Source organism: Delphinapterus leucas, chromosome 11 (assembly GCF_059928025.1).
Source record: "Delphinapterus leucas isolate spDelLeu-1000000601 "Yukka" chromosome 11, BTC_Dleu_Yukka2, whole genome shotgun sequence".
Lineage (NCBI taxonomy): Eukaryota > Metazoa > Chordata > Mammalia > Artiodactyla > Monodontidae > Delphinapterus > Delphinapterus leucas.
The window spans coordinates 99474544-99495344 of record NC_143139.1 but is presented as its reverse complement, the minus strand read 5'-3'; the positions used below and the strand labels follow the sequence as shown (position 1 = coordinate 99495344).

General features: G+C 58.5%; 1 protein-coding gene across 6 annotated transcripts in view; it reads left to right on the top strand.

The window, feature by feature from the left end:
• Positions 1-18303: 18303 nt before the first annotated feature.
• The window catches only part of CERK (ceramide kinase), a 53985-nt gene continuing 51487 nt past the window's right edge, over positions 18304-20801 (top strand). For 2 of the 6 annotated variants that reach the window (XM_089921470.1, XM_089921468.1), the window contains exon 1: positions 18304-18610. In XM_089921470.1, the coding sequence (XP_089777596.1) occupies positions 18478-18610 (133 nt within the window). In that variant the 5' untranslated portion in view covers positions 18304-18477. The remainder of the gene's footprint in view (positions 18611-20801) is intronic. The other 4 variants (XM_030760871.2, XM_089921469.1, XM_022596945.3 and 1 more) reach the window with 3 other exon arrangements.

The window sequence follows — 20801 nt, the reverse complement described above, 5'->3', positions numbered from 1 at the left end:
TTACAAGTTTTATTGGGAAAAGTTTAACGTGTAGACCCCAAAAAGAATTCTAGAAGGTCGTTGGGTCAGTTAAGATGTTTCCGGATGAAGAAAACGTAATTCAGCTGATTTAAACACTAAAGGGGATTGATTGGTTCAGTGCCTAGAAAGTCCAGGTACGAGAAAGGCTTTTGACACAGTCCAAAGCGGGCTGCAGACCCATTTCTCTGCAGTGGTCTGGATTCTGTCCCCCTTTGTGGGCAGACTTGGTCTCAGGCTGGCTTCCCTCATAGTCACAACTTGGCTGCCAGCTGCCACCAGGGCAACAGGCGTCCTTGTTCACAGCCAGGGGAGTGAGAGAGGGTTCTGTTTCCCAGGAGCTTCACTCCGATGGCGCCATCCCTGAACCAATCACAGTGGCCAGGAGAATGCCTGCACTGCCCAGCTGAGACTTAGCTGCCCGCTATTCCTTAAGCAATCACTTGGTAAAGGAGGGTAGCCTTACTCTGCACCTGCTGGGATTTGTGTTCAAATTTTTTTTTTACCGATAGACAGGGAAAATAAAGTAGGAAGACCCCTGCTATAAACTGCTCTATTTCTACGTAATGTTTTATAGCCAAAAATAAGTAACTGTCACCTGTATCCTGCTAACCTGCAAAAAAACACCTCCTCCACCCTCCTGCCTGCCCTGCTGTCCTGCTCTGCTCCAGCCAATGGGAGTGTTCCCGTGTCACACCTGGGTTGCTCACTATCTCTCCGAAAGAGGTGCAGTCTGGACGCCGTTCCCCAAGCAGTGTCTGAGCCCACCCTTGCTCGCTGCAGCTGCTCAGAACATTTGCTGGTTGAATGGATGGCTGTGGAGAGGCTGACGCCCTGCACGACGCTCCGACCAGTACTCCCGCACCCCCAGAGGAAGGCGGAGGTTGGGAGAGGCTGGTGGGCTGGTGAGTCTGCCTCCCGGATCCAAGATTGGGGTGAACGTTACACTCCAGAAACTTCAATCTGATCAGATACACGGGGAGGAAAGGCAGTCGGAAGGAGAAGAGCCTAGCCAGGACAGGCACAAAACGCTCTGAGGGCACTGGGAGCAGGGCAGTGTTGTTGCTGTCCTTTACATCCAGATGCTTAGTGGCCCAGAACAAAATTAAAATTCCGGAATCCAGTCTTCATCCGCCCAGTTCTGTGATTCCAGCAACAAGCCCCAAGGCTCAGGGATGCACCGTGGGGTCTGCACTGGCCATTCCTCGCCATCCTCCCGCTTCCTGGATGACCTGCAGGTGTGACTGGTTCTCCCAGAGAAGGGTGGTGGCTGCCCAGCCAGATCCCCCTGGGACATCGCAGGCGGCTGGGGACCAGCCCTTCTGGGGCAGTTAGGCTCACTAGTGATAGATCTGAAGGCAGCCCCAGGGCACAGCTGCTGTGAAGTGACCCTATGGCACCACCCAAGGGACTTCTGCACACTTCAGTCCCTCCATCACTGCATGTCCCAGGGCAGGGCTGGGCAGGGCGCAGACCGGACCTGGGGTGGAGGAGAGGAGCCGCAGGGGACAGCCCCAGGGCGGGCCTCTGTGCAGGAATCCCGGGTCCACCTCCTGGAGCAAAGCAGGCACAGTCCTTCCCAGCTCTCCCCTGGCTTCCCACGTCCATCCCTCCCCCTCCACACCCAGCCTCCAGATCTTATCAGACCCGGGGAAGCAAAGAGAATCTGCTGGAGGCTAATTTCCTCGGTGCAGCATTTTCCAGCCGTCTCTAGATGGCGCAGAATGAAGTAAAGATTTGGGCCACCTGGCAGGCCAGGGATAAGCCGGGGGCAGAAGTAAGGAGCCTATGAGGCTGCTTGGGGTGGTATCTGGTCAGGAGGAATGCGTCCATATTTGAAGTGAGATGCCTGGACAGAGTTCCGGGCGCCCTTACCAAAATCCTCCACGTCTTCCCAGGTCCAGCAGCCTGCTCTGTGTCCCTGGCATAGGGGCAGCCCAGGAGCCCAAGGCTGGACACAGCCCACCCCGGCCTTTAACACTAGGCAGCATGTGGAGGGTGGTGGCCGGAGGGGCAGAAGCCCAGGCCAGCAAAGGTGGGCAGAGAGGGGTCTCTGGCAGGAGTCCATGATGCCAGGAGCCCTCCCAGCTGATGGGCCTGGCGACACTCTCTGGGCCCCAATGCCGCCTGCGGTGCCTCCTCTGTGCCCCTCTTGGCTGCAGTTTGTGAGCTCCCGCGGCACGCTGTCTATGCACCCCAGCTCTGCTCCGTCCCCATCGCTCGGGCTGCGGGGACTCGGGGGCTTTCTGGTGCCCCTCCCCGCCCCCATCCCAGGGCCTGGAACACTTTCATCCCTTTCTCAGAGGCCCAGTAAATCTTGGCCATGGCAGGATTTGCTCAAAGGGAAAGACCTTGCTCCCCAACCAGGCTGCATGGCTTATAAATGCCAGTACCCAGTCTAGGAGAAGCGTCTCCCCTTGGGCAGGAGGTGGCTTTGCGATGACAGGGAAGGGAGGGGGGGGGGAAGATGCCGAGCAAGTCCCAGTTCTCTCAGGCCTCGCCTTCCCGGTCTATAAAATGGTGTCATAATCCCCACCCTCGTGCCTCACAGGGTTCTTCTTAAGATCAAGGGAGAAGGGAGGGAGCTGGAAGGAAGAAGTGGGGGCAGGGAGGGAGGGAGAGTGAAGGGGAGCTGCTGAGCTGCTGAAGGGCGGCCTGCTGGGCCCTCAGCTCCACATCGCCTGCATCCCAGCATCCCTGCTCTGGGCTCCCGGCCAAGGAGAGGTACTGAGCACCTGTCAAGCCTGGCCAAGTGCGGCCACGCCCCCTCCCGGCCCGCGCCCCTGCTTCCTCATTTCCTCGGTCACCGCTGTCAGCCACTGACCCCAGACGCTCCTCCACGGCTGCCTGCCTCGGCCACACCCTGTGTCCACCGGGCCGGGCGTCCTGCCCATGGCCTGGCAGGGCCTGTGGGAGCGAGACGGGCCTGAGTCACCGCACCCACAGGCCGCCCAGGTGGGATGGATGAGGAGCCCAAGGGCAGAAATTGGGAAGAGAGACTGGGCGTGTTTCCCACAGAGGAGGAATCTGTCTGAGCTTCCTCATGCTAACCACCCACAGAGGTGGTGCCTGCCTTCCTGAGCCCTGCCCCCGGGCCCCCTCTGGCACCCCGCCATCCTGGACGCCAGGACCCACATCCTGCCGAGCCCCCAGAGCTCCCCCAGCTCCTCTCCCCTCATCTCCTGTGTCCCTCTGAGTCATGGGCATCGCACGCTGTGTGCGGCCAGAGAGGTGGCCCCAACCCTGTGTGACCTGGACACATCCCAGCCCCTCTCTGGGCCTCACATTCCGCATCTGTGAAATGGGCGTGATAACCACACAGGCTCTTCAAAGGAGACAAAACACATGGGGAATTGCCTTCAGGAGCAAGCATCGCATCAGCGTCAGGGATTTTGATCAGTTTGGGGGCCCAGGTGGGCCTGCCTCGAGGTGGGGCCTCCAGCACTCAGGAGGTGCTCTGTGAACACTGGAGAAATCAGTTTACAGGACCCTGAAGCCCCTCCCACTTCTCAACTACAGCCCAGACTGACTGTCCTCTCAGGCTACAACCAGGCCTGCAGCCCACCGGGAATTCCTGCCCTGGCTGTGAGGGTGGCCAGTGGGGGTCGGAAATCAGCTGGCCCTGACTGGCGGGCCACTTGCCCCCAGGGCGGAGGTGGCAGCCTGGCAAAGGAGCATCCTTTAAACGTCTTTCTATGGATCTGAATTCACATTGTGACTCGTCATGCCAGCCTCAGCCTGTTTCCTTATTGGAAGAGGAAGAGGGTAATGAAGGGGTGAATTTTTTTCTGCAGAGTGTAAACAGGAGACAAGGCAAGCTCTGTGTACCTGGTCTCAGCCCTCTCCTACTGCCTGCTCCCAGGGAGGTCACAGGGTACAGAGAAAATAGCAGACAGAGGGCCGTGTGCCTGGGGCCAAGAATGTGCTTGGGAGCCTTGGACTGTCAGAGACCGGGGGATGGGGGCGCCTTCAAGCCCTCACTTCCGCTCCCCCCTTTGCGGATGGGCAACTCAAGGCCCAGAAACCAGGGATATATCGAAGGCTGAGCTGGATTCAGCCCCAGCGTCCCAGACTCCCCAGCTAGCATCGTTTCTGCCGCCCCTCCACTCTTGACAGGAAGCAGTCCCCCAAAGGGGAGGAAGGACAGAAGACAGTGGGCTGGAAAGGTGATGGGAATGGCCCAAGGTCACCTGGGAGGCTGGCAGAGCAACCTGGAACAGAAGAGGTCCCTCAGCCCCTAGCCAGGGGTCTCTGCCCACACCAGCTGCTGTGGGTCCAAGAGGCCAGAGTTCCGAATGGACAGAAAGGCGGAAACTAGCTCCCAGCAGCAGGGACCCGGCACCAGCTCTGTGCCAGGCCCCGTCCATGCTTCTACTCCTCAGCCGGCCTCTAGGACTGCGCGGTGAGCAGGTGGCCCCCAGGCCCAGGTGCAGAGCACGTTCAGGGCCTGGACCCCGGACTCTGGGTGGGACAGAGCGAGGCGGGACCCCACCTCGACTCGCCGGGCAGTGCAAGGGCCACCAGCATCCAGATGACCTGGGGAGTGTGTGGGACATGCGGAATCTCACCTCCATCCCACCCCCAACTGACGGAATCAGGATCTCTGGGGTCTGTGCCTCCCCTGCCCCCAAAGACTCTCGCCCTTGGCCTGTGGACAAGCAAGAGGCAAAGCTGGGTGTGTTCCCAGGGGAGGGGACATCCTCACAGCCCCTCCCACCAGTGGAGGAACATTGCGAGTGGGATTTTCTGTGACCCTCCAGGGTCTGTCCTCAGGGACGCTCTGGTGGATACGCCGGCCCCAGCTCACGAGCAGCTGCGCCGCCCATTCTATTTCTGCTCCAGGCCTAAATGAGGTCACCTAACCGGTGCTGCCTTAGGTGAGCCCAGCTGGAGAGCTCAGTGGCCCAGGGGCCCAGCTGCCCAGCTCCACGCCTGGGGAAGCCTGGGAAACCCGGATCGGGACAGCCCAGGGTGGCCACCCGCCTAAAACGGAAAGATTTGCCCGGGTGTGGGGCGTCAAGCGCCAAAACCAGGGCATGCCAGGCAGGCCGGGAGGGGTTGGTCCCCAGGAACAGCCGGGACAGACGATCCTGGCGAGCCTGCTCTGCGGGGCGAGCTCCTGGCCGAGGTGGTGGTTGGCTGCTCCGAGGCGAGAAAGGCGGGGGCTCCTGGCAATCACGGAAGCCCACTTCCCCCAGCCACAAAGCCCACCTCTGGGGCCAGTGGCGCAGCAGCAGGCCCAGGACGGGCGCTCCATTCAGGCCGCGGAGCCAGGCTGGGACCTCCCAAGCGTCTGATGGCCCAGGATGCAGGCCATCGCAGCGGGAATGCTGAGAAGCGACTCCTAAGAGCCTCTCCCAGAGCTGCCTCGGGTTCCTCATCGCCTCCCCTAAAGCCAACCTCCAAAACCCGTGGCCAAAACCACGCCAGAAGAAGCACCTGCTCCGAGCCCGGCACTGGGCCGGATACTTCGCGCTTCCTCTTACTGTCTGAACCGACACAGAGCCCTTACAGTGCGCCCCGTGCTCTGCGTTTGTGACACTACCTAAACCTCACCACATCCCAGGAGGTGGGCTTTAGTACCTGCATTTGCAGAGGAAGAAACCAAAGCACTGAGAAACCTAGTGATTTGTCTAAGGCAGTGGTTCTCTATGGGGGGGGGGGGGCATTCAGCAATGTCCGGACATTTTGGATTGTCACCACCGGGGTGGCTCCTGGCCTCTGCTGGGTAGAAGCCAGAGGTGCTGAACATGCTACAGTGCACAGGGCAGCCCCACCACAGAGAATGACCCGCCCAATGTCAGTGCCAAGGTGTAGAAACCGGGTCCAAGGTTCGCAGCTCCTCCCGGGCAGAGTGCGGATTTGAACCCTGAGGTCTGGGCCACTTTGCTCTACTCTCATTACGCTGTGATATCTGTGCGAAATCCAAGTCCCGGGCAGGCGAGGGCAAAGTCTCAGAGCTGGCACAGGTGGACCTGGGGTTCCCTGAGGCCACCCCGACCCTGAGTCCCTCCCACCTCTCTGGTGGGGCCATCGCACTTTCCTTCAGGGGCTCCTCCTACACCACCCCGCCCTCACGTGTGGTGGGGGACCACACAAGTCCTCACCCAGCAGGGAGCCTTCCAAGGGGGGAAGGGGCACTGCTGCAATGAGGCGGCATGGTTGGCGTAGTCCAGCATTGTCCCCGGTCACGAGTACGTGGGGCCCCTGCTCCCGGCCCCCTCTCTCTTGCACAGCACGGATCCACTCCTATCTGTTCACCAAGGAGTCTGGACACGACCTCCAGCCCAGATGCACGCACACAGCTGCCTGCCGACGTCCCACAGACATTGCTGTGCCCAAACTGCTCCTCCCATGTCCTCCCACCCATGTGACAGGCACCCACCCACCCAGACACAGGGTGCGGTCAACCTAGATCCTTCTGTCTCCATGCCCCCCGCATCCTGTCAATCACCGTGCCCGTCATTTCTGCCTTTTGACCACCTTGACCGGAATCCATGTGTCTCTACTTTTGCTGCCACGGCCATGCTGGGGACACCCTACTCTCCTGTGTGGGCAGCTGCAGGAAGAATCAGTTTTAATTGTGGTCAAATACGCATAACAGGGACTTCCGTGTCGGTCCAGTGGTTAAGACTCCACACTTCCATTGCAGGGGGCATGGGTTCTATTCCTGGTGGAGGAACTAAGATCCCACATGCCAAAAAAAAAAAAAAAAAACACAACACAACAAAACAAACAGAACGCATAACATGAAATTTACCATTTGAACCCTTTAAAAGTGTATGACTCAGTGACATCTAGGACCTTCACGATGTTGGGCAACTATCACCTCTATCTAGTTCCAGAGCATTTCCCCCAAAATGAAACCCTGGAGCCGTCAGCAGTGACTCCCCATTCTCCCCTCCCCAGCCCCCGCCAACCGCTCATCTATTTTATGTTCCTTGTGGATTTGCCTTTTCTGGACATCTCATATCAGCGGATCACACAATATGTGGTCTTTTGTGTCTGGCTTTTTTCACTTAGCATAATGTTTTCAAAGCCCATCCATGTTGCATCAGTACTTCAGTCCTTTTTATGGATGAATAATATTCCACGGTACAGGTATGCCACATTTTGTTTACCCATTTATCTACTGATGTACATTTGCGTCATTTCCACCTTTTGGCTATTGTGATTAGTGCTGCTATGAACATAAGTGTACAAGTATCTGTTTGTGTCCCTACTCTCAAATAATTGTCAGATCATATGGAAACTCTATGTTTAACTTACTGAGGAACAGCCAAACTCTTTTCCACAGTGGCTTCCCCATTCTACATTCCCACCAGCACTGTACGGGATTCCAGTTTCTCCATAGCCACGCCAGCACTCGTGATTTTCCATTTTTTTAATGATAGCATCCTACCAGATGTAATGTGGTATTTCATTGTGGGTTTCATTTACATTTCTCTGAAGACTCATGATGTTGAGAATCTTTCCATCTGTTCATCTGTTCATGGGTCATTTGCAAATCTTCTTTGGAGAAATGTCTACATAGGTTTGATGATCAGCTTGCCCATGATTCTTTATGTGGTGGTTGTTTCAGATCTCAGTCCTGCCAAGATGACTGTGGTCTTGTGAAAGCCTTTTTACAGAGCCCAACATCAGACTCTGGAGCTGGTGCTTTCTGGGAACCTGACTCAACACAACCTCACACGTGTGTCCTGCTGCTCCTCCCCTACCAGTGGCAGACATCACCAGTCAACCACGGCACTTGAAAGGCCAGAGATTTTTTTTTTTTTTTTTTTTTTTTTTGCGGTACGCGGGCCTCTCACTGTTGTGGCCTCTCCTGTTGCGGGGCACAGGCTCCGGACGCGCAGGCTCAGCGGCCATGGCTCATGGGCCCAGCCGCTCCGCGGCACGTGGGATCCTCCCGGACCAGGGCACGATCCTGCGTCCCCTGCATTGTTAGGCGGACGCTCAACCACTGCGCCACCAGGGAAGCCCTGATGTCTGACTTTTGATGTCTGACTTTTAGGTTGTGCATTTTCTTCGGCCGACAGGTTTTTTATGGGTGATGAAAATGTCCTAAAATTGATTATGATAAATATGCTAATAAACAGTGAACTGTATGCTCTACACGAGTGAGTTATATGTACGTGAAGTGTATCTCAGTGAAGCTGTCACTAAAAAAGCAAAGCTAGGCCATAGGATGTGACCTAGATGTGTGACGGGGCCCCGCCACCCTTAGCCAGCAACTTTCTCTGGGCCCCCGTGACCCTGTTACTTTTGTCCACCGGGAAGAAAAAAAAAAGCACAACCTAAAAGCTGGGAATTACGTTTTATTCGGTGGCTGACTGAGGACTTACGCCCGGAAGACAGCCTCTCAGGTAGCTCTGAGGGACTGTTCCAAGGCCTGAGGTAAGTGAGAAGCCAGGATATACAGGAGGTTTTGCAAAAAAGCAAAAACAAAAAACGAAGGTAGTCAAACATCGAAAGATTACTGTCGATTAAAGAAAACCAGACATCTTAAGTTAATGAATTTAGCACTTTTCTATGTATGGAAGATGCAAGAGTCTGGGCTCGTTGAAATCACTCCTTTGATCTGCACCTCAGCTACCTGGGGCCAGTATCCTGTTTTTCTCCATCCTGAGCGCCCTCGGGGTGCACCACAGGGGAGGCTGCAGTGGCCGAGCAGCTTGATGGCCGCAACAGCCTTTGTTTACTGATACGGCAGGCAACATTTTTTGTCCATGCTTTGCTTAACCCAGATTCTCCCACCCCAGCCCCCCCCACCCGCCTGGGGCTGTGGCTCCCACGTGCTGACCGCCTGCTCCCTCCTGCTTCCGGTGGTGGGGGAGCCGGGGGGAGCCTGGCACCCTGGACTCTGAGCCTGGGCCTCTGCGTGTGATCACCCAGGCTCCATTGGCTCTGGCTCCTATCCCAGCTGAATCCATTTGCATGTAGTACATTCCTGTCCATTATTTTCTCCTTGCCTCTCTAGAAACTTCTCCTTTATGGTTTTCTCTCCCCCGTTTGGGGCATATGTACCTACTCGCTGCTGCTATGTGCTCATCAATCTCTATCATTGAATAATGACTTTTTAAATCTAGTTTAACTTCTGTGGTTTTAAGTTAGCCGTCACAAATGGGCTGGTCTCTGAATGTCCCTGGCCTGCATCCGGGCTTTGTTGTCCTGACAAATGTTTTATGTTTTGGATCGGAATTAGTTGCCAATATTTGAAAATCACAAGGTTACACACACACGCACACGCACACACACAAATGTGTGTTTCTGGCTTCTCTTGGAAGCTTCGTGTTCCTACATGGAGCTGAAGGGGTCTGTCACCTTTTGACAGGAAGGTGCTGTCTGGTGTACCCCAGTCTCCACTGTGCCCTAAGGTCTGCCGCAGTCAGTATTCCTATATACAACCCCTGATTTAATCTCAATGTTGTCTCAAATCGAAATTGCTCCATTGACTTTCCTGTGCTTGCATTTTCGTTCATTCATTCAGCAAATATTTATTGAATACCTACACTTTGCCAGGCTCTGTTTGGGTACCAGGGACATAAAAATGAAAAAGACAAGGCCCCTGGCCTCATCCACCTCCCAGTCTATGCCCGTCACCTCTCATGCCTCTTCGTAGCCTCACCACCCACATTTTACTCCTGCAGATGCAGGACAAATAACCTTCCCCCTCCAGGCTCAGCTGCGCTGGGTGCTGTTTTTCTGCCCCAGGTCTCTCTCACACCAGGCACATCCAGAAGAAAAAGGCCGGGACTTCCCTGGTGGTCTAGTGGTTGGGACTCTGTCCTTCCACTGCAGGGGGCACGGGTTCAATCTCTGGTCTGGGACTAAGATCCAGCAAGCCACGTGGCACGGCCAAAAAAAAAAAAAAAAATGGCTAGACTCTTGCAAATGCAAAACCTGAAGTCAGGAGGGGACCCTGGGGGTGAAAGTGGGGTGGTCAATCCTGAGGCTCAACCCACCAGGCTCCTGGAACCTGCACGATGGAGCATGATCACGTGGATGTGTGGCCAGCAGCCCCATGACCAGTTCAGGCCCCTGCTCCTGTGCCCAGGCCCTCTCCCCCGAGTAAACTGCATGCTCGCAAGCCTTGGTCTCAGGCTCCACACTGGCTTTCCCAGTGTACCCGGGGGGTGGGGTGGGTAGTGATCAGGCTGAGATGGAGATGCCATCAGAAGTCACCGAGGTACAATGACAATGGGGAGTGAATAATCAGGACGATCCGGGAGAATGTCACCTAGTCGTCCTTCCAGCAGGATCTTAGGCCACAGAGCAGGTCACCAGGGGCCCCAAGGGGAGGGAAGGGTGTTGATCTCCCCAGCTTCACCCTTTCCACTTTTGTTTCCAGAGCAGCCTCTGCCAGAGATACACCTTTGAGATCTGTGTTTTAATCCATCCAAGACTCTTTGTGTAACTGAAACAGGAGGGAAGGGGGCAGGGCACAACCTTTGAAAGAATGACACAGCCCGAGGACGTGACATAAACTGATTAGAACCGAATGGGTCCAAGATGGCAGACAAGTTGACTTCCTTGAGCCTCAGTTTACGCTCATTGTAACACATCAGCACAGCTAAATGACGCACCCACAGGCGCCATGACAGTTCTAAGTTGACCCTAAGGATCAAAAGGCGGGCGGTGGTCCAATTCCTGGAAATCCCCGCCCCTTCCAGAAATAGCTGGAATACCCCTCCGCTCATTAGCCTGTGAAATCACCCACCACTCTAAAAACTGACAACCCCATAGCCTGGTGCCTTTCTCACCTTCTGAGGTGGCCCACGCTCTGTCTGTGGAGTGTGTTTCTCTCTAAATAAATCCACTTCTTACCTATCACTGAATTCTTTCTGCGATGAGACATCAAGAACCTGAGCTTCATTAAGTCCTGAAACCAGGTGTGTGATCTCAGTTGGAAGACTGTGGGTTTTGGCCGGGTTCGAGTCCCAGCCGCGTGGGCTCAAGTCCCAATCTGGGTTTTGATTGGGTTCGAGTCCTGGCACGTTGGTTCAAGTCGTGCACTTGAGGTGCACACTTTCATAACCACGGTCAACCAACACATAGTTTCCATGACTGTACTCATATCTTATACACATATAATCATTGGGGGTCCAGCACGAAGCCTTGCCTTGTGGAGCTCACATCCCAGCGTGGACGATGGGCCTTAAATGAACAAGCACAGAAATATCTAGAACGGCCTCAGGTGGTGATCAATGTTTCATGAAAGAGAGGCAGGGGATGGAGCTTGACTGAGGAGGGGCAGATGGGACAGTCACTCTCATTGGACACTTAAGCAGGCTGGAAGGAAGGGAGATCAGAGCCATGCAACCAGCAGAGGGTCGAGGGTCCAGGGTCAGGAGGAAGCTCTGAGCAAAGGCCCAGAGGTAGGGTCACATTTGGCTGTTCAAGAAATGAGAGGCCGGTTGCCCTGGGGAGCTGAGCCAGGAACAGGAGCGGGGGGGGGGGGGGTCCTGGGGGCAGAGGGGAGGAATTAGGAAGAAATCTGGACTTCCACTTAAAAAGGATCCCTCTGGCTGCTGAGTGAAAGCTGGAAGATCAACATGTTCTAGGAGTTTTGCTGGACAGCCCTTTCCTTCCCTGGTGTATTTATCCTTCTAACAGGGTTCGATGCAATTGTTAATCTCAGCTCCCAAAATCACAGCGGTTTCCTGTAAGGAGTCCTGCGGATAAGACGCAGGACTTAGACATTTCCCTAAACCTAGACAGTCTGCCCAAGTCCGTTCACCTTCACCCTGAATGGCAGCCTAGCAAGCAAATGACCCGAGCTGCCTCTCACCCCAGACACGAAAACAGAGCTCCGCTCCGGGGGCCCTGGGACTTTAAGGCATCTGAGAAAGGGTTTAAAGCGTTCTTGTTTATCTTTTGGTTTGGTTGTCTGAGGATTTTTGGAATGTTTCCATAACAAAAACAGATCTTACAGGCAGTCTCTGATTCCTGATATGGGAGTCTGCCTTTAGAAACAGACCGTGCATATGTTTTAGCTCAGATAAAGCATCGCTCAACTCCCAGCTCGAGTAGCAGATTGTCCCCCTGAGCCTCTAAAACGGGCGCAATTAGCTTTATCTCCAAGGAATGCGGTGAACTGGGTCCCGGCTGACCCAGAGCAGGCTGTCAATTAAAGGTGGGCATCGTCGCCACTGCAGGGCTTTGTGGCTTCCCTCTGTTTCCTGGCTGAGTTCGGCAGGTTGTGAAAGGCTTGCCTCTCTGAAGACCTTCGTCCTTCCCACTTCGGCCCACAAGGAGCTTGGTTCAGGAGCCCTTGCCCAGCTCTGCTCCGGGGTTGGGTCCCTGCACCTGCCAGTACCTGGCACACAGTAGGGCTCAGTGAGCCTGAGTCAGAGGAACGGCTGCTTTCCTGGACTTCTTCAGGGGCTGCTGCCCCTCTCTGGTCTCAGTGTCTCCATCTGTCAAGGGGGTGGAGAGAGCTGGTCCAGATTCCCTGACCTGAGCCCCGCACCCTAAGTTCATGGTTCATATGCCCTCCTGCTCCCTGCTTTTCTGTCTTCTGCTACACAAACCGTGTGCGCGAGGGTGCAGCTCTTCAGCTCGCCTTTTATTTGGTCTCCTTCCCACCTGTCCTTCCATGTACGGTGTCCTCTGGCCAGCCATCACTGCCGGGTTTGTCTTGGTTCTGCAGTAGCCGATTTCAATCATCCTCTAAGGTGGGCTGGCAATGCATGTTGTTTCTACTGATTCTTCTTCCCTTTGTTTTTTTGGGTTTTGTTTTGGACTCAGTAGTAGATTCTTTGTGCGGCAGAACTGGATTGAACCCAGATTGTGTTTGTTTATTCTTCATCTTTAAGATCGTCTTTCCTCCAGAAGGTGTTATTTGCATTTGCCTGGGTTTGGCAGAAGCAGGCTTTCTCCTTCTACTCGGGGTGCAGGCCCATCCCCTGACTCCTTTCCCCAGGTTCATGGAACTGACCGTTGCCCTCCCCAACCCCGTGGCTGAATCAGATCACCTGTGTCCCAAGGCTTTGCACTTTCCTCTTGTTTTACAGACCTCGGATATCAAAAGGCAAATGCACATGCCAGGTATGCCATCCAGCCTCTCCTGATCCATTTGAAGACCATAGTCGAGGGCTCTCCCGTGCAAGCATCACCTCCGTCGTGTCCCCGGCAGCGCTGGACACAGGGTCACGTGTTCCCCACCCCACATCCCACTGCACCCGACCAAAGGCCACTCAGCCGGGCTGCATGCTGGGCCATAGATGCCAACAGCTGGGAACCTCCCAGGGTCCTCCTCCCCCAGGCCCCAAGGCTGGACACTGCAGCAGCTCCCACCCCCGAGGAGTCAAGGCCGTACTAAGTGGACTCTGTTGCTGACCTGGGGACGCAGGCTCACATGCAGGTGCCCCTCCCACCGCCCTCACTGAGCTCTCCCCGCCTCTAAGGACCCCAGCCAGCCAGCCAGCTTTCCTCCAGGTGCGGAGATGGGAGCGGAGTCTCTGCAGAGTTCACCCCCCGGGAGCTGGCTTTTCCCCAGCACAGTCTGCTGCTAAGCAAACAGCATCCCCCAGACGAGGCAGGCCTGTGCTCAGGGCCTCTGGGCCTGCTCCCCACGGGGAGAGAAACCCAGGATGTTGCCGACAGGACGGCCAGACTGTGCGAGGGCGGCCTTCGGGGTCCCACAGCCCTGTGTGTCATTCCCTGCTCCACCTCTCGCTACTGGATAACCCTGGCCCAGGTCCTAACCTCACTGGGACTGTCTTCTCGCCTGCAGAGCAGTGGCGCCTTGAGGATTAGATGAGCTGGTGCTGAGCACAATGCCAGGCGTCCTCTCAGCACCCGACCCAGGCGGGTCACCCGAGCAGGCCTGGGGAGCCTAGGGGGTGCAGACCAAACCTGATCCTGGTCTTTGGGCCCTCCCCTGGGTGCACTGCTCCCACGGTGCCCAGGTCTGCGAGCAGCCCTGATCCTTGGCCACCTGTGGTGTTATTCTCTACTGGCCGCATCCGACTGGCCCTTCCAGCTCAGATCCACCCTCTGGCCACTACCCTCGAGGGCCACCCTCCATGCCAGCGCAGGCTCGGGCCTTTCCCCGGGTGGGCAGGTCCAGCCTCTGCGGTATAGCCTCTGGGAATCTGGATGGGGACCCACAAGAGCACGTCAGGCAGGACAGTCCTGTGTGCCCCGGAGGGTGGCTTGGCTGGAGTGCCTGGGGCAGGACCTGCTGGGGGTGCAGGCTGCCCTTGTGTGTCCCCTGTTCTCATATTTCGGACTCTCCTACACCAGTGTGGCCCTGGGGCTCCCACTGAGCTAGTTACCTTTCTGTAGAACTTGAACAGGCCAGGTTAGTTTTGAGGGCCTCAGTCTTTTCATGTGTAAAACGGGGCAAATAAATCCCACTTCCAGAGGTTGCTGCCTGGGTCACAGGGATGTGCATTTTGTAACTTATCAGCTTACTCTCCCTGGGATATTCCTTCTAGGCAGTCAAACTTGACGGGAAGTTAGAAGCTCTTCTTGCAGGATGGAGGGCAGAGGGCAGAGGGCGGCGCTGCGGGCAGCCGGTGTGCAGCTGGTGCAGGTGTTCCCACCCCCACCCAGCAGGATTCTGATGTCAAGTCCGATGCTGACTTCATGGGGAGGAAGCCTGGGAAGATAAGCAGAGCTGTCACAGTCAGCGCGGCCAGGGGCTCCCAGGAGAGAGAGGAAGTAGGTCAGAGGCCACGGAAGTGATGGTGCCAGAAGGTGCTGACAGCGCCAGGTCCCCATTAGCGGCCGGGGCTCTGTGGGCAGGAGAAGCCAGCGGGCCTCCGGCAGGGATGACCCAGTGGGCGGGACGCAATGCTGTGGGCCTAGACAGGACCTCAGGGTCCAGGCAGCCCGCATGTGAGGTAACCCGGACGGGCACAGCGTGGCCCGGGGGGCGTTGGCCAATGCCGGGCGAGATGTCCAGCCTAGACAAGCTGTGGCCAGTTCAGGCTGTAGGGTAGTCAGGCCACCAGGGAGCACCCCAAGCCTGCAGACTGGACATGGGACGGGACAGGTGGCAGGGCAGGGCCTGAGCCAGCAGGGCTCCAGGCTGCCGAGCTGAGCCTGTGCTCTCGGGCCCAGCTGGCTGCCGGGGCACATCTAGGCCCCGTGGAGAAATGGCCAGCAATGTGCACACACCAACAGCAACAGGTTCTGCAGTGCCACAGGTGGAGCTTAGGCCATGGACGGGCAGCCCCGAGGAAGCCCCATGAAGCCAGCTGCCCAGGGATTCGGCCACGTTAAAGGAGAAGGCTGGTGGGCTTTCCCAGGCAGACACGTGGGAAGGGCATCTGGCCAGGGCCCAGCATGGGAAAGGTGAGAGGTGAGGTGGCTGGAAGGCCAGCAAGGGAGCCCGGAGCATTCTGAACGCAGACGGCCAAGTCACCCCAGCCTCTGAAGGTTCTTGGTGGCTGTTCTGCTGATTTGCCTTTGCAGCCAGCTCCTGACGGGCCCACCAGGACCTGGCGCGGCAGGGGCCCAGCAGCTGCTCTGGGGCAAAGCCGCCTCTTTCCTTCCGCGCCCCCAGCTCTGTGCTCAGAGTCACGGGCCCACAGCCCTCACGCAGGGCCTGACCTCCTGCCCAACCCTCTCCCATCCAGCTCAAGTGCAGGAAGCACGTCTTCTGAAAACTTGGCCTTTATTTCAATAACTTCTCTGTCTGGTTTAAGCATGTGGTCCCGCCTTGGACAGGCCCCTCCCCAGCCAAACCCCAGACTACAGCCCCCTGGGGTGGAAGGCCATGGTAGTGGTTGGCTGGGGCTGCAAAATGCCATAGACCGGGTGGCTGAAACAAGAGAAATTCATTTCCTCAGTTCTAGTTCAGAGAGGCTGCAAGTCTAAGATCAAGGTGCCAGCAGGTTGCTTTCCTCTGAGGCCTTTCTCTGTGGTTTGCAAATGGTCGCCCTCCTGCTGCCTCTTCACGTGTTTGACCCTCTGTGCCCGATCACCCATGGTCCCTCTGAGTGTCCAAATCCCCTCTCTTATAAAGCCACCAGTCACACTGGATTGGGGCCTACCCCCAACGCCCCATTATACCTTAATCACCTCTGTAAAGACTATCTCCAACTCCATTCACGTTCTGAGGTCCTGGGGGTCAGGGCTTCAGCATGTGAATTTTAGGGGGTCACAATGCAGCCTATAAAAGCCGCTAAGAGCCCCCTGGCCTGGCGTGTGGACTTTGAGGCTGTCAGGTGAGGAGGGTGGGGCTCCCTTGGGGCCCGGCCAGTGTTTTGTAGTTGATGCCGCTGCCTCCCCGACACAGCTCCCTGAGGGCGGGGGTGGGGAAGGGACCTGAGTCCTCTCTGGGCGCCCCCCTGGCTACAGGACTGTATGAGCTGACGGGTGGCATTCAAGGATCCTGTGTGAGTAACTGAGGAGGGCAGAAGGGGCCCGGCCCAGGGAGGCCACAGGGAGAGGCCACACAGCGAGGCTGGCATTTCTGAGTCCCTGCCCACCGGCCCTTTCCTGGCCTCCCTCCTCACGTGCAGCAGTGTGTTACCAGCCCCCTGCCTGGTGCTGGTGCAAGATTTCCAAAGACATTTCATATGCACATTTTCGGAGCCTCAGAGCAGCAGCCCTGTTGCCATCAGCCCTACTGGGCTGGGAGATTAGGCCTGCCTTGCCCGAGGGAGGGGCTAGAACTCACACCCCACCTTCTGCCCTCTTCTGGCTCCTGATTCCCTGTACCCAGCCTGAAAGGGGCTGGGCTCCCAGAAGGAGTGAATCACAGGGAGCTGGCAGGATCAGACCAGTACCTGTGGCTCCCCAGTGCCAGGCACGGGCAGCGAGGCCGCGGGCCTGCCCTTCTGCCATCTGCTGAGGGGGCGGACATGCTCTGAGAGCAGGGCTCGAGCCTCGCTGGGCTGGGTGCTGCACTTAGCAGGGGGTCAGGGAAGGCCCCCTGTGGAGAGGGGACGGTTGAGCTGAGCACGGTGGTGAGGAAGAGAATCCGGGGGCACCAGGGTGATGCCTCTCAGGAAAGTGCTCAAAACAGCAGCCCCCCTCTCCTTGGGCCTGCTCAGGAGGGGAGAGGGGGGCTCAGCTGCCTGCCCCCTTCCAGCTTCCTCCCAGGCCCCTTAGAGGAAGACTGCTTCCTCCAGCCAGCCTTCCCTGCCTGCCAGCCTGCAGGCCCCTCCCCTCTGGTGGCCGCTTATACTCCAGCATCTTCCCCTAGCAGGCTGGCTGGCCATGAGAACTTGGGGCTGTGGGACCCCTAGCTGCTCTCTGCAGCCCCCAGCCCAGACACATACTCCAGGGGGCAGTAAAGGGTGGCTGGACCCTGGCAGGCCTCTGAGCCACACCTCTGCTACCTGTGATCAGGACGTGCCTCCTCAGGGGGAATCTGTCCTCATCCTAGGTGTGCAGGCCCGGCAGGGCCCTTTGACCCAGACTGCCTGGTTCAAATGCTGGCTCCATCCCTTACTGCTCAATCCCCAGTGCCTAAAACTGCCCCTTTAGGAGTGTAGGGGTGCTGCAGCACCTGCCTCCCTGGGTGGTCATGAGGGTGGCCTATAAGCAGTGGAGAGGGTGTCCAGTTCCATGCTGGCCCCAGCACAGTCCACACCTCCAGAGGGTGCATACCAGGCCTTCAAGAGAAGAAGACGGGGTATCCAAGATGCCGCCCGACGCCCAAAGTCAAGCTGCCCAGAGCGGCCGCAGGAGGACAGGCGTGGGGCGCGGAGCCCATCCAAGGCCCGTGGCCTTCCGTCACACCCGCACGACCGCCCAGGCAGCATTTCGGCGCCCCTGGAGGCCCCCGCCTGTCCCGACGACCCACCAGGGAGGCGCTACTGAGCTCCACGCCCCCGGCCACGGCGGCCCGGACCCCAGGATCGGCGGCAAGGGGAAGCCACCTCCTCGGGCCAGAGCTAAGCCCTGCGGACTCGCCCGGGCGAGCTCACCCGGTCCGCGCGGCCAGACCCCAGCCCAGCCCCCTCCTTGATCGCCCGGCCCTCCCCCTCGCCCTCCTCTGTTCCCTGCTCCCGCCTCTCCCCCGCCCCCACGCCCGGTCCCCTTCTCAGGTCCCCCCGCCCAGACACCCCCTTGGTTCCTCGGCTCTGCACCCCTCTCGTCCGTCCCCTCCTCGTCCCCTCGCCCGGTCCGCCTCGCGGCCTCTCCTCGTCCCCTCGCCCCGCCCCACCTCCCCCGGCCGACTCCTCCCTCCCCCGTCCAGCCGCCTCTCAGTCCCCCCAGTCCGGCCTCCTCCCCAGCCCGACCCCCCTCTCCCTCCCCCGCTCCGCCTCCCCGTCCCCCGCCTGATCCCCCGCGGCCGCTCTGCGTACGGGGTGACGCAGCACCGCCCACCCGCGCGCCCCGCCCGCCCCGCGCCGCCGCCGCCGCCGCAGCCGACGCTGCCGCCGCAGCCGCAGCCGCGACCTGGGCACCTGGGGCCGCTAACGGTCCAGCGCCCCTCGGCGTCTGCGCGCCCTCAGCCCGGCCGACCCGGCGGCGCCCTGGGCGCTGGGCGCGATGGGGGCCGCGGAGCCGCTGCGCTCGGTGCTGTGGGTGAAGCAGCAGCGCTGCGCAGTGAGCCTGGACCCCGCGCGGGCGCTGCTGCGCTGGTGGCGGAGTCCGGGGCCCGGAGCCGGCGCCCCCGGCGCGGGTGAGTGTCGCCTACGGCCCGCGGGCTCGGCCGGGGTGGCGGGGCAGGGAGGGGCCGGGGAGGAGGGGGCGGGGAGGCCGGCAGGCGGGGGCTCCGGGACCGGAGGCCCGGAGATGGGGGCCGGGGTCTCGGCAGCAGCTGGCAGGGAGGAGTCCCGGGCGCCGAGGGTGTGTACACTCCGGGACCGGGGTGACAAAGAGCGAGCGCCGGAGCGGGGTCGGGGGTGGGGGTGGGGGGAGGTCCCGGCGGGGAGGGCCGGAGCCCGGGCGCCTGCGGTCCCGGCGAGGATGCGACCCCGGAGGGCGAGGCGCGGGGTGGTGACGGCGGGGGAGGTCTGCAGCCCGGGAGGTGTCACCTGGACGGGGCCGCATCTCCGTGACCGGCCCGCAAGCATCTGAAAGGCACCATCCGGATCGACTGTGAGACTGATTACGGATGGATCCCGAGGGAGTGCCGGCGCCCCGCCCTCGGTTTCAGTTTAACCCGAGTACAGATGCTTTTCGTTAGCGGGGATCCAGAGCGGGGTCAGGAATTCCTGTTGTAAAGTGAAAGACAGGCTCATGATCTTCTGTATGGGTTGTGCTCCCTGGTGGGGTTGGTGTGGGTGTTAATTCTGGTGCAACAGGCTGGACGCGGGACCTGCGGAGGCCCTCCGATTTGGAGAAGTGTAATTTAACTGAAAAGGGCACTCTCTTTCCCCAAGGAGAAGGGGCCAGCGGCTCCCAGGGCCGAGACGTCGGCGGCAGAGGGGTGGGCAAAGGCTTATCAAGGAGGTGTCATTTGACCCCTGGCAGGAGGAGGAGGATTACAGGAGGCGCCTTTGGCCAGTGAGAAGGGGGGAGGCGTCCGTGGCTGGCGAGGAAGCGCAGGGCTGGCGAGTGTGGGTGTGTTTCCATCTCATTCATTTGTCTTTCGCAATTTTTTATTGAGGGCCTGTCCGGGAAGGGCGCGGCGGTAATCCTCGCCTCTGCTCAGCGCACGTGACAAAGTCCCTGCCGCAATGGAGCATTTTCCATTAGAGGGAGAGACAAGAGGGGAACACATAGGGGCGTGTATGTCTCAGAAGAGCCTTGCAGGGTGGGGGCAGGTCGCTGTGGTGCAGGAGGTCTCAGAAGTCCTCACTTGCAGGAGGGCATTGGACCAGAGCCCTGGAGGGACCTGTGCACATTGGGAAGAGATGGTCCTTGCAGGAAGACCACAAGTGCCAAGGCCAGAGGTCCACGGGGTGCTGCAGGAATGGAGGGAGATGGGGGAGGGGAAACGGGGCTGTTTGGGTGGCATGGGCTGAGATGGGGACCCCAGGAGGGCTTTATCCATCTTAACCTGGAGAAGGGATCCCTGTGGCAGCTTGGAGGAGAGCAGACAGAGGAGGGACTGCAGGTGGGAGGTTGCTGGCCTAGTCCTGGTGGGAGTGGTGGCGAGCAGGGCTGGGTCTGCCTGGATTGAATGAGCAGCACCAGGGGAACCTGAATTCCAGGTTTGTAGTTACTGAAACTGCAGGAGCAGGGATTTCATTGTTAAGTATCGGGGAGGGATGTGTAGGTCAGTGTTCTCTGGTGGATGTTCTGACTTTGGGATGGCTTTCAGATGCCTTGGGGGCAGTCGGGGGTGCTGCGATGGGCCTGGGGGTGCTTTCGGACACTGAGGTTGTGTGGCTCTGCTGGTGGGGGAGCTGTGAGGCAGAGCTGGCTGGTTAATTGGGGCCAAGGTCAAGGGCGGTCTCGGACTCTTGGTTTCTAGCCTCGGCGTCACCAGAAGCATGGTCTGCAGAGAGCTTATCTGTGGCCGGGGGTCTGAGGCTCTACCCTTCTACCAGCTTTCTGTTGTCCCCTTGGGAAGATATGTCACTCCTCAGACGTCATCCTCCGGCCTCCTGGCACCACACGACTAGGTCTTGCCTGGCCTGTCCCCGAGGGCTTTTGGGCTTTCCTGTAAACCTCTCGGCTTACGGATGGGGCACTGCCATTTCGTGGGGCACTTGGGCGCAGCCACTGTGCTTCTGTCCTGTATCCCACTCAAGCATGATGCATTCCTGCGGGGCAGCTTCTCCTGTATTTTATGGATATAGAGAGTTTTAGAAACCGGCCCAACTAGTGGTTGAACCCGGGTTTGAGGCGTGGTGGGTCCAACTCCAGCTGCTGTGCACCGGGTGGTGTGGCCTCCCTCAGGCCACAGCGGCCATGTGGACACT